The 13,955-nt window shown below is 36.4% G+C and overlaps 1 protein-coding gene across 5 annotated transcripts in view; it reads left to right on the plus strand.

Moving 5' to 3' along the window:
* KYNU (kynureninase) overlaps positions 1–13,955 on the plus strand; it is a 152,473-nt gene that overhangs the window by 11,458 nt on the left and 127,060 nt on the right. For 4 of the 5 annotated variants that reach the window (XM_053596926.1, XM_053596925.1, XM_053596923.1 and 1 more), the window contains one exon: positions 6,880–7,061. In XM_053596926.1, the coding sequence (XP_053452901.1) occupies positions 6,893–7,061 (169 nt within the window). In that variant the 5' untranslated portion in view covers positions 6,880–6,892. Of the gene's footprint in view, positions 1–283; positions 689–6,879; positions 7,062–13,955 lie in introns of those variants that run through there. The other variant, XM_053596924.1, reaches the window with a different exon arrangement.

A 13,955-nucleotide genomic window follows, 5' to 3' on the forward strand; every position in this document is an offset into this window, starting at 1 on the left:
TTCTATTAAAAAAATAAAAAATAAAAAAGCTCTCAGGCTTAAAGAAGGAATAATTTGCATTAATGAAGTTTCCCAGACTAGTTTCCACTGAATTTACAGATTCTAAGTCTTTCTTCCTTAACTTTCTAGAGTTATTACTAGTAGTTTATTAAAACCCACATTTGCATATTAGGCAAGAATGTATACTCTTGGAACTAGGAGCCTATTTTCAACCTTTGACTTAAAAGTTTATCCATTAAATGTCATGAACTCTGTCATCAGACTTTAAACTCTCAAAGAATTGGACCACAGGTACTTCTTCAAAAATCCAGCACCCAAAGCAAAATGTGGAATTTAGCCCTTAGACAAACTCAGCAGCTCAGGTACTTGAGATGTAAGTAGTTAAAGAACAAGGTGGTGTTTACTTGAGTCTAAAGAGCAATGGCCTCGGGGAAAGAGCCCACGGTGAAGGCTCTGGTGTTTGAAATGATAAACTGGGGCACATTTTACTTAGGTTTTTGTTTGTGGCTGGAGATTTACAGTTTAGATAGGGTGTGGGAGGAACCATAGTTTACAAATTCCCCACAGGGTGGAGTCTGAGCAGTTCTTTGAATTTCTCACCCCAAAGTCTGACATAAATTTGCCAGGAACTGTTGAGAAGTCCCTTTACAGGTTCTGGGAGCTGCATACCCCATCAGAATCCTAGCAGGTAAGCACAAGGCTGAGGTATATACTTCGTACACAAGTATACACTCAGTGGGTTTTCCAAATGAAGCTTCTCTCAACTAGAATCTTTGTGATAGTGCTTTAGAGGTTTTTTTTCTCCTGGATTTGTTTATCTTTTTTTCTATATTCTCTGAGAACCTACAACATTCCTGGTAAAGTGTTATTTTATTTAATCATTTCTATTAAGTATTTATTATATAACACTGTATGATTCATTTAACTCTATATGAAAATAGCATGATCTCCCTAAAGGCCCTCTTGTTTAAAAATAGACTAAATGAAGGGATCTTTACCAATGTAACAAAAAAAGAATTGTGCTTACTACACTGTGGTGGATCTACTGAAAGTGGTTACATTTGAACTAATCGGATAGTTACTTGGGTTTAAATGATAAGATTGGCCCAAAATCCAGAGATAAAGGAAAGATACCTTTAAATCAGTGTTAAGTCTGCTGTTTTCTGGTAACTCTACTTGTCTGCTGCTGCTTTTACTCATATTAAATATTCAGTTAGAGAAGTGAAAACTTCTGTTTCTTGAGCAGAGTTTCTTCCTCTTTCATTTTCAGAACATTTTCCTAGAATGGAAGGTCGATACACTTTTACACTTTTTTTTTTTTGACGAGAGTCCCCTCCCTCCGTTGCCCAGGCTAGAGTGCCTGGCGTCAGCCTAACTCACAGCAACATCAAATTTCTGCCTCACACTTTTTCTTTATAGTAAAAGGTTTTCTTCTTTCTTGCTTTTATTTTGAGGAAGATAGAGTGTTATTTAGTACTAAAACTGAAGCAAATGCAATTTTATTAATGTTATGTTCAGCCAGTAATTCACTTCCTACATATGAAATATGCCACTGTAACTGAGAAATGTCATCCATTTCTCAAAGACGTGCTTATAGAAGTTTGTTCTGTATATGTATATTAAGATTTTTGCATTTTCCTTATATATGTTTTAATCAGGTTCTAAACTTTGAACTCATATGTATAATTTACTCATTCTAGGAATGAAATGTGAAGCTGTATAAAAATTAACCCTTGGGCTCACAGTTATTTATTAAACTATTTAATCTTACACCAGTGGAGATCCCAAATTCTATGCTTTCTATCAAAATAATCAGTTTTTAATTATTATGCAAGTTTTAGCTTTAAAATTATAGCTGTCTAAATAAAATTGTGAAACACAATTTGCAAAATTGCAAAAGCTAAATTGAGCACATAGTTATGATTTCCATTGCTCTTAAAATATATTGTGTATTTTATCTTTTTACCAAGGACTTCATTAATGTCATGTAAGTCTAACCATGATCCGATGAACAAAGCAAAATTTGACTTTATTTTTTAGAACATTGATGCATAGAGAGGTCAGGGGACTTGCCTGAGACCATGTAATGTGTATGTCCATCTTCTAAATGAAGCTAACACTAAATATGTCAAATATAAAATTTAAAGTTTTTTAAACTCAAACTTAATTTGTTCATTTAAAATTATGAGCACATCAATTTATTTGCACGTGGTAAGCCTAAAATGGCATAAAATTATGGCTTGTGACCACTAATTATATTAGCTGGTGTGATGAATGGAGAATTGAGCAGCACCTCGTGTGAATTAACAAACTATTGGCGTGAGGCACCGTGTTATTCTGAGAACTAAAGAGAACTATATTCAAGTCTGTTGGAGGCTGTGCATCGTAGTAGGGTGGAGTGGGGTGCACTTACTTCAAACGACTGTTCCCATCAAGTATCTCACCATAGGCGAGAATCCCAGGCCCAGAAGCCAAACCAGCCATTTTAACTCTTTCCTGTCTGGGACTGGTTTGAGAAGGATGACTCAAAAAGTTTAAATGTATTATGCATAGGCTATGGTCCTTTGCTGACTGAGGGTAAGAGTATAAAAAGAAGATAAAGAAAAGAGGGATGAGCTAAAAAAACAGAAATTTTAAAAATCAGGAAGTTAGATGCAAGGAAAAGTAAAGCAATAAATTGAAATCTCTGAGCAGGAATTCCGCTTTGTATATTCCATCCACAGGCCTTTTTTCCAAAGACAAGCATTTTGGCACAATTCAACACCCAAAAGTGCACTCTATTATCTTTCCATCTTATTTTTGTTTCTACTCTGTCTGTTCCAGGGTTTGGTCTCAAAATGGATAAAAATAATTTTGATGTTTCAGGATTGTAACAAGAATTAAATACAATTCTGAAATAAAGAGAATAATGAATACATTTTTTATAAAAGGGAAAGTTGATATTTCCTCAGAATATGATGGTAGCAAGCTAATTTGCATATTTATTGTAGTAACCCCACTTAGAGTTTAAACTCATCTCCAATAAATCCTCAAAGTGGTCAATTGTCAAAGAATGACAGCATAAAGCGAGCTCTCTTTTTTGTGAATTTAACTAGAAATATTTCTCTGATTATTACCCATTTAGTTGGAATGTGAGAGGATCATGTCATTAATTTTTTCTAATAACTCATCAAGCTATTATGCTTGTTCTCTTGGTCAACAGCCATTTTGGGGAAGTTGTATCTAAAAGACACTGCTCACAGACAGGGTGACTGTAAAGATAAAGTAAACATGATTTAGGCTCCCAGGTGGATATGGGTCAGTAGGATAGGCAGACACCTCAGTCAGGCTATCATGATTAGCAAGTGTGTAATAAGGACACACTTGATAAAGAGAGAAAAACATCTCCTGGAATTTCAGGAACATCCAAAGACCTCTTTGGGACACACAGCTGTTCAGGTCCCCAACACTGTGTAACTAAGTAATTCTTACTTGCTGCTGGACTCATCTCTGCTTTTCATGCTTTAATAATCATGGTTCTGTTTGACTCTGAAAAATGAGTCACTCCTGACAGTATTCCTCATAGGTCCTAGTGGTTCATAGCTTCTATGATTCTTTTAAATTATTGCTCCTGTTCCTAACTGAATGAATAAATATATCTCACAGCTCAGATTTCTGAAAGAATTTGATTATATGCTCGGCTAAACACCATCATTACTGTTTGGTTAGAGCTTCTGCAGCAAGTCATTCACAGATATTTGAATATCTCCTTTCTCTCCAGCAGGGGTTCAATCAACTATAACCAGACAATAGATAGTGTTGACTGGTAGAAAAACAGTCATCCCTATTCAAAAGACAGTTTCCTTCAGCAGAAAGCCATAAGCAAGAGCCCTTCAGAATGAAGTTGTAGGCATAGCAAGCATGTCTGATCTTTTCCATTTACACATGTGCCTAAATAAATATAGTACCTGGAAGAATGTATTACTTATCCTAAGTAACACCCATAAATGTGCTCATAGTGTTACAGAAGTTCAGAGGAAGAAAGACTCCTTTTAGCTGAGATAACAAAACAGTCTTCATTTTAAAAAGTAACATTTGAGCTAGGGTTTTTAAGGGTAGCCAGGATGTGAACATGTTGAAGGGGAAGCAAAACGTCTTAGGTAAAAGGAATGGAATGATGAAAATCACAAAAATATAACATTTTAGGAGCAAGATGATAATAAGGATGGTGGAATTTTGAAATCATCCCCAACACCAATGTTGACAACATTGACTTTTGTACAACAGCAGGGATTAAATAAATTGGGAGCCACTGCTGGTATCAAACTAAAAAACACACAATAATAAAGCTCAGTACCCTTATCTAGTGATGTAAAGGAGGGCTCATTAGCAGAGACAATTGGCAATTGAGAAAGGAATAAGCCAAGTAAGTAGAAGAGTATAAATTTAGAATACAGGAAGAAAGTTACTTTACTGACATAATATAACACCCAGATGTGCAACTCTTTATTGTCCAACATTATGTTGTATTGGTTAGGAAAAAGGAGAGGGAGGGATAAACGAAAGATAATTGAATTGAAATTGAATTTTAGGGCTTCATTCCTGTATTAGTTTTGTTTCCCACGGGTCCCGGGCTTCATGTACAGTCTATGAGTTGAAAAATGTTAAACGTATCATATGATCCAATAGTTCCCTAAGATAGAGACACGAAGAGTCAATGACCAGTTTGACATTTCTACCTGGATATTCAATACTTATCTGAAACTTAATATGTACTCAAAAGAATTCTAATTTCTTTCCTCAAAATTTTTCTTCCTTAGGTATTTCATATTTCATTACTTTTCACATATTTTTCATTTCTCAAAAATAGAACTAACCCCCTTTTCTGCCCTCATCAGAGACAATCAATGAGGTTTTCTCTATTTACATTTCCTCCTAAATATATTATAAATCTACATTCTTCTCACTACTAAGTTTAGTCCACCTTCCTTTCTCTCCCAAAGTACGGTAATTGCGTCTATTTTTCTCTTTTTAGACTTCTATAACTCATCACAGAGCTAAGTGATTTTTATTCTATGTAAAATTGTAACATATTCCTTTCCTATTCAATACTCTCCAATGGTTTCTTGTTAAACTTAGCAAGCTATTCAAACTCCTTTCCAGCCTTCAAAGTTCTTCATGGTTTAACTTCTGCCTCTTTTTTCACATCAGTCTATCATTTCCCTCCCTCTCTCCCCTTAGTGCATTAGTTGAACAAGCCAAGTCTGTCTTCTTCCCAGGGCCTTTGCCCTTGCTGTCATGTCCCTCTGGGTTCAAATCATCACATGGTTTACTCTACAGATGCTTTAGAAATGCTCATGCATATCATGCTTAGAGATGCACTTGATTGCCCTGAGGTGGCTTCACACCCCCAGTGACTCTGTTCCATTACTCTGCTCTCTGTTTTCATAGCTCATGAAAATATCTGAATTAACATTATTTATTTTTCTATATTACACCAAAAAGCAAACTGTGCAAGCTCAGCACCCATAGCTCAGTGGTTAGGGCGCTGGCCACATGCACAGGACCTGGTGGACCCAGCCCAGGCCTGCTAAACAAACAAACAAGAACAACAAATAGTTGGCTGTTGTCGTGGGTGCCTGTAGTCACAGCTACTTGGGAGGCTGAGACAAGAAAATCGCTTAAGCCTAAGAGTTTAAGGTTGCTGTGAGCTATGATGCTACAGTACTCTACAGAGGGTGACGAGGTGAGACTCTGTCTCAATAAAATAATAATAATAATAAATAAACTGTGCAAGAGCTGGCACATATATACTGTCCTGTACACTGCTTCCTGCCAGAGCCACCTGATAGATACCTGATAAAATTTGCTGAAGGAGTAAATAAAGGGAAGAACACATAAAGGAAGTCAGCCATGTAAATAAAGCTAGCCTATGAAAATTTTAATCCCTCTTCTTTCATTCTTGCTCAATTTCAAAACACTAAAACTTAGAGGAAATACAAACAAATAAACTTAAGTGAGATTTAAAAATATGTGATTAAATTTTCATTGCCATTTATCCCTTCAGAGAGATTAAGTTTTCTCTCCAAAAAGGTGGGAGATGTTAAATGATGATTAAACAGAGTACAATGAGATTTCAAGAAACACCATGGGGTACTGTTTGTTCTAACATGGTACATATGGTCTTGGAAAAGAAGGATTTTCTCACTATTACCAGCAGCAGGTGGATGAATCTCTCAGGCATTCATATGGCAAAAATACTTATATTTAAAGTTAACTTTTTCATCAATATCACTTTCATTCACAATAAAAAATTTTGTTTAGGTTCACTATGTCCATAGTTTTACAACTATGATCCAAGAATGAATGGGGGTGGGTTAATGAAAAATGACAGCTTGCTACAACAGTGTTTTTCTACACTATGGCAAAGGTTTTCTTCACTATTATCTCCCAGTTAGATTCTAGAAGAAAAGGTGGAAGTTATATATGTTTGGATATGGCAGGATTTTGTAGATAATAAGAATGGAAAGTGAGGCAAGAGAATCGCTTAGGCCCAGGAGTTGGAGGTTGCTGTGACCTGTGTGAGGCACAGCACTCTACAGAGGGCCATAAAGTGAGACTCTGTCTCTACAAAAAAAAAATTAATTAATTTAAAAAAAAAGAATGGAAAGAGATAACCTTTGTTGAGACTTTACTCTGTCCTGAGTATTATCACCTAATTTAGTCCTTCCAATATCCTCAAGTTACTATTATTTTCTTCATTTTATATATAAGAAAAACTCAGACATGGCGTTTAATGCTTATTGATTAATTACAGTATTTCTGAGGTTGGGAAAATGTGAATCTTAGTTAAAATATTGTATTACCTAATGGAATAATTATCATTTCTTTCCTTTTTAGAGAATCGTTTGTAATGCAGCCTTCACCTCTTGAGCTGCCAGGTGACACTGTGCAGCGCATAGCGGCTGAACTCAAATGTCACCCAACAGATGAGCAGGTGGCTCTCCGCCTAGATGAGGAAGATAAACTGAGGCGCTTCAGAGAATATTTTTATATTCCCAAAATGCAGGATCTGCCTCCAAGTAAGAATAATGGAAGGGTTTTTTTTTTCTTAGATTAATTTATTAATTAATTTTTGATACTGTGTGTATCAAATCTTTGAAAAAATAATTGTTCCATTATATAATAGAGCCATTACAATTGTGTCTGAAAAACAGCAGGTCCTTGATGCTACTGAATCAATGTGTCATCCTACCTTAGCCTCAGATTCTTCATGTTTCCTCTACTCCCCTGAATAAAATACTTCGGTGGTGCTTACTGTCAACTACTTCTCCTAACAATAGAGCGACTGATTGAAAATTATAGGCAGATGCACTTACTTATTCTCTAAGCACTTGGGACTCAAAGCAATTCTTTTCCAATAAAATTCTAGCTTATGATAGCATGATGTCTATTGTAGAGGGAATATTATTTTATGACCTGGATGTATTAGGAGGGTTGTTATGTAAATAGCTATCTTTGTATGCTGTGAGTAAAGATGGTGTGTATAAGAGGTACCATGAAAAGAAACAATTAATACCTAAGAAATTCTTGCATTTTCAAAAATCAGACAGTAAGATGACTCAGTTCTTTGCTTGGGCGAAGTCCTTTTCTTAACATAGGCAGCACAGATATAAAATATAAAACAAGTTGTCATTTTGATCTGTATTTTATTTTACCTCAATGAAAAACGTTACAAAGTTGGATGAAATTAGTTCACAAAAATGAGTTTAAGGAACTTTATAGAAATCTGATGCAATTTTTCTTCAGATTAACTAAGATAGGTACAATTTTGAATACAGTCCTCAAAATCCAAGAAGGTCAACTAATATTATTTTAGGATAAAATTGGTTCATATAACTCTCTTATTACATATTATATAACACGTGAGTACAACTCCCCTTAAATAATGTTCATCTCTGACTGTGCACTCACCACCCTGTAGAATTCTGGAAGGATGAGAGAGGAGAAAGTCCTGTATCCAACCTAAAGTTAGTCGCTTTTATATCAGAGAAACACTGATACAAGTGACAGCTATAAGAGGGCAAACAAAGTCGAGCTGTAAGTAAAGTGATCTTAGATCATAGGAGAAGGCTACTGTAGGTTATTATAGAATCTAGAATTAAAAAAATTTTGATTTGAATATTAATTGAATTAATTGAATTGTGAGAAAATTAATTGAATTGTGAGAAAATTTAACTAGAAAATTGAATTGTGAGAAAATTTAACTAGAAAAGGAATCTTTCAGGAGGTAGGAGAGAAGGGGCTGGCAATATCTGCATCCCACAATGTGAAAGTCCTCAGAAACAGCCAGGACCCACTTGAGACCAATCAGGTTTGAGTGATGGTGGCCTGCCATGATGTGCTTTCTGGCCCACAGGGCCCTGGTACTGAATCAAAACCCAGTTTTAAAATGGAATTGTACACACGAGTACATTCTCTAACAAATGTAATCAGTGTAAAGTAATTCTTTGCACCCTCAATGAATCCCAAACAATTAAAAAAAAAGAAATAAAAAGAAGAAAAAAGATAAAATGGCATTGTATCTCACTAATCACTAGGCTAATATAAACTCAAACCCAATGAGATATCAACTCACAATAATTTCTATGACTACCATAAAAAAATACAAAAAATAGCAAATGTTGGCTAGGATGTAGGATAATTGGACCCTTTTTCCACTGTTGGTGGGAATGTAATATGGGGTTGTCACTAATGGAAAAAAGTATGGCAGTTGCTAAAAAATTAAAAAAATTGAATTACCATATGATTCAGCAATCCCACTTCAGAGAATATATCCAAAAGAATTGAAATGAGGGTCCCCAAAAGATATTAGCACACCCATATTTATTAACAGCATTATTCACAATAGAAAGAAGGTGGAATTAGCTCAAATGTCCCTTAGTGGATGAACAGATAAGCAAATGTGGTGTATGCATGCAATGGGATGTTATTCAGCCTTAAAAAGAAAATCTACTGTGACACATACATGAATGAACTGTGAGGACACTGTCCACGTAAAACAATACAGTCACAAAAAGACATACTGTACAGTTCTACTTATATGAAGTATCTAGAGTAGTCAAGTTCATAGACACAGAAAGTAGAACTGAGGAGTCATAGTTTAACGGGCATAGGTTTCCCTTATGCAGGGTAGGAAAATTCTGTAAATTGGTTGTACAACAATGTGAATGTATTTAACTGAACTGTACATTGAAAATGGTTAAGATAGTCAATGTTACGTGCATTTCAGCACATTATTTCTAATATTTATTAAAAATAAAAAGTTTCCACTTTAATAAAAACAGCTTTGCACATAGAATCACTTCTATTATACATAAGAGTTCACTTAGTATACTAACTATAGGTATAATAGTTGTTTTGATTTGTTATCCAGTAGAAAGTAACTGTAAGGAATTACAACCTTGGAAAAATCATTGCTGATTCATAAGGAGAAGTAAGGAGACAGAAGATAAATTAGTTTAATAGAGAATTTAAGGAATTCATTTATTTAAAAATATAGCTTTGGATGATGCAAAAATTTACTTCTTCAACCCCAAGAGTTCTTCTAAATCAGAGATTATCAAAGTGTGGTCCCTTGACCACAGGCATGAGATCCACTAGGGAACTTAGTAAACAAAAGTTCTGGCCAAGAATGACTGACTGAGAGATGCTGAGGGTGAGACCCAGTCACCTGTGCTCCATCAGTTAGGATGGGATGGGATCACTGATTCCCATTCTCACCACTATTCTGACTCCAGTTGCTTCTTATACGCTAAGGTCAACCATTTAGCAAATATCATTCATTTTCTGTGTTCAAGACACTTCTTTCCAAAAACAAGTTTGGAAAGTTTAGTTCTTCAATGAACTAAAGAGCAAGATTATCAGGTGCTTGAACTTATATGTAGTATAAGGAGACAGATAAACAGACTTAGAAACAACTTAATATATGCTCTGTTATCAAGTAGTGCTCCAAGTACTGTGAAGTCGAGGGCATTATCTCACCCAAGATGTTCTGGGAAGGAAAGGCTGATGAAGTGATATCTAAGCAGAGATGACAGCTACATGAGAAAATGAGCCTCATGGATTTATAGGCAAGACAGAGCCCGGTGGTCATTCAGGTTTGTACTGTGCAAAGACACCAACTCAGGAACATGTGGTGCGGTGGGCACACAAAGGTAATACCTTCTTCTCATCCATCAGGAGGGTCAGGGCTGACATTCATATAACAAATGCCAGTCAGCAAGAGAACAACATAAAAAAAATTATTTAACAAAGTTACACATGGCAGGAGGACCTTTAGAAATGAAGACCCAAGGACCTAGGGACAACTGTGCTTTTATGTTAAGTCTTATGACAGAAGTGGGTAGTTGTGGAGAAATGTGATTGAACAAAAAGGGTGTGTTCTGATGGTGATAAACTAGGAGCGGCTCAGCAAGGTGTGTGCTCAGATGCTTCTTGGTCTTTCACGTAGCATTTCTTCCCTCTGAGGGTGGGCCAGAGCACCCGTCATGTGAAGGTTTACAGGGAAACCAATAAAGATCAGAGAGTGAGCCTTCCAGGTTTTATGGCTTGCTTCGGGAGATGAATTCTAGATTCTTTGACACCCCCACCCCGCCGGCCTGGGTATAAGAAGGGTGTGGTGCTGAGAAGGGTCAGAGAGAACTTCTTGTTTCTGAGGCCCTCTCAAACTCCCTCAGTTCAAAGTACTCAGCTCAGCAAGTTGCCATACTTGGTTTGTGGTATTTATGTTCAGAGCCCATCTCAACAGTATTGAAATTTTTTTCTTTGAATTTCACAAAATATGAATTCATCAAGAAACTAATATTTCCTATCTTGTTCATCTTCCAAGAACATCTAAAAATGATAAAGCATTGAAGTTATTTTAAGAGACTAGTGTAACACCAAGAACAAATGTTCTTTAGCAACTCTGAACAATGAAAAACAAAACACACGAATAAACAAGTTTTGGAAAAATGAAAAGATCACAACTCCCAACATAGGACTCCCACTTAAGGATATTTGTTTGCTCTGAGTTTCTAAAAGACACTTTATTAAAATAAGTTAAGTTTCTGTCTATTCTCAGATGGTGTCCGAGATGTCATTAGAGAAAAGGGTCAAAAATGTTTTTACTCAGCTGGTGTTCTTATGTTCAACATTGTTCTCAAGATCATAGCCAAAATATAAGACAAAAACAAGAGGAGGGAGGGCGGAGGAGAGAAAAAGAGAGGAAAATAAAGGAGAAACGCAAGGCATACATAAGGGAAAGGATCTTTCTGAATCTTTTGAAATTGTAAATATTCCAATTTGAAATTTCTTTATACTTAAATCTCTGAAAGCACATACCACATAGCCCCATAAGATACACTACTTTTGCATAAACACAAGACCAACTTTTCCAGGCCAGTGTGTCAGAGTACCAAACTTCCAATTCAGAAGCCAGTTGTGAAAATTTACACTACCCCCAGAAGCAAAAGTAGTTGCCTCACTGACTTTGGGTACTAACAGCTTCAAAACTCTTTGATAAGTGAATAATTAAAAATTGTTCTGGGCGGCGCCTGTGGCTTAGTCAGTGAGGCGCTGGCCCCATATGCCGAGGGTGGCGGGTTCGGACCCGCCCTGGCCAAACTGCAACCAAAAAAAAAAATGGCCGGGCGTTGTGGCAGGCGCCTGTAGTCCCAGCTACTCGGGAGGCTGAGGCAGGAGAATCGCTTAAGCCCAGGGGTTGGAGGTTGCTGTGAGCTGTGTGAGGCCACGGCACTCTACGGAGGGCCATAAAGTGAGACTCTGTCTCTACAAAAAAAAAAAATTGTTCCATTCTTGTTTGAATCTAAAGTTCTTGGACCAGTGGTGGGTACTTTTTTCAGAAACTCCTAGGCTATTCATTGCTTTTTCTTTTCTTGTCTTAATTTCCTCTTAGTGTATGCATTTATCACTTCTATTTATTTCTTTTTTGAATTGATTTTTGCTTTTCTTTAAATCTTAATAGTATCAACTATTTGGTATGTTTCTGGAGTTTCAAGTGAAAACATCCAGTCCATGTGACTGACCAATAGCAGAACCAGAAACGAATTCCAAATATTGGGACTACTGATCCAATTCTCTTTGCTATTAATTTTTTAAATTACTCTATTTAAATATAATTTATATACTATAAAATTCACCCATTTTTATGTATACAATTTAACAATTTTTAGTAAGTATATGGCTGCACAACCATAATCCAACTTTAGAACATTTATTCATCTGCCTTTCCTACCCTCAGCCCAAAGCAACCAGTAATCTACTGAAGTTACCATTATTTTGGTCTATATAGATCATTAACTCAAAGAATATCTTTAGTACTAAGCTCTATTTGGAGATTTTTTTAAAAAGTGTTGTTGTCACTGTCTTTCATAGTTAAATCTTCCCCTCCTTCAATCTTATCACACATCCATAAAATAGATCAAGAAATTGCCACCCAGCTTCAGTAAGCTAAGTAATCATAAAGTTAAATCTATCCAAACAAGATGTAGTATTACTTTGCCTATGTAATTATTTGGCCTCTGATACCATTGGCATAGCAAAGCAGTCACACATAAGTTTATCTCAGTGTTCTGTAGAACATAGTGGATCCTCTTAAGCTCAACTACTGTCAAGCTTAGAAAATTGTACCAGGTATGAGGTATCAGTGTATGAAATATGGGAAAGTACACTTTTCTCTATCAACTAGAATCTTTTATTGACAGTAGAAAACACTGTGGTAAGTAAGCATTTTCTCCAGCTGTAAAAGGACATATGTTTATGACTATGTGATTTTAAGAATCTGACTTAAATATCTATTTTCCACAAGAAAAACAATTAAGAAGAGTTTTCCTTAGTTAAAAACTTAATGTTGTAGACATTGTAAACTTTTCACATCAGTTGAATTCTGCATTTTAGCAAACTTATTTGTACTTTTTTTTTTTGAGACAGAGTCTCATTTTGTCATCCTCGGTAGAGTGCTGTGGCGTCACAGCTCACAGCAACCTCCAACTCTTGGACTTAAGTCACTCTCTTGCCTCAGCCTCCCCAGTAGCTGGGACTACAGGTGACCACCACAATACCTGGCTATTTTTTAGAGATGAGATCTCACTCTTGCTCAGACTGGTCTCAAACATGTGAGCTCACGTGATCCACCCACCTCAGCTCCCAAAGTGCTGAGATTACAGGCGTAAGCCACCATGCCCAGCCTTAATCTTTTCTTTTATGTTACATTATCTGCTCCCTGAGCTCAGAGATTGTTTTATGTCTCTGTAAATGAGTGGGGGTAACCCCAGCAAACCTTAGGGTAGAGGCAACCAATGGGGGCTCCTCACTGAGAAGGAAGAGCATATGCAAAGATACAAGCAGGAGAAAGCATACTTGGGTTGATCTCTAAGCATAGTTTTACATGATCAAAGTACATGATGTGAATAGGTGGATGTAGATAAACAGTAGGGTACGGAATAGGGTGACAGAATAATTGGTATAATAGAAGAAATATGAAAGAGGTGGGTGTGGATAACCAGCAATAAGACTGAAGAAGTAAATGTAATAGAAAAGGAGAAAAAGAAAGAAATTCAAGAACTATTTGAAATACTCATTAAATAAACCTGATTTAATAGGAGAAGAAACATAACATGTGTCACTGTTTCTGGTTTGGGGGAACAGTGGTGATATCCACCGATGTTATTAAATTATTTTGGGAACTGTTCATTTGAAAAGCACCTACATTTTACATTTTTTTCTCCCTTGTTGCTCTGCCATCTGTGGCCTTGACCTCAGAGTCCAGGAAGGTGGCAGCTGCATTTCAAGCAGTTGGAAGCAGGTAGAGACAAAGAAGAGAAAACGAAGAACACACGTGGGCTCTTCCTTGAGGAAGGCTTGGAGGTCGCCTCCTACCATGTCCATGTAAGCTCCATGGGCTGGTGTTGGGG

The sequence above is a fragment of the Nycticebus coucang genome, chromosome 7, assembly GCF_027406575.1.
Source record: "Nycticebus coucang isolate mNycCou1 chromosome 7, mNycCou1.pri, whole genome shotgun sequence".
Lineage (NCBI taxonomy): Eukaryota > Metazoa > Chordata > Mammalia > Primates > Lorisidae > Nycticebus > Nycticebus coucang.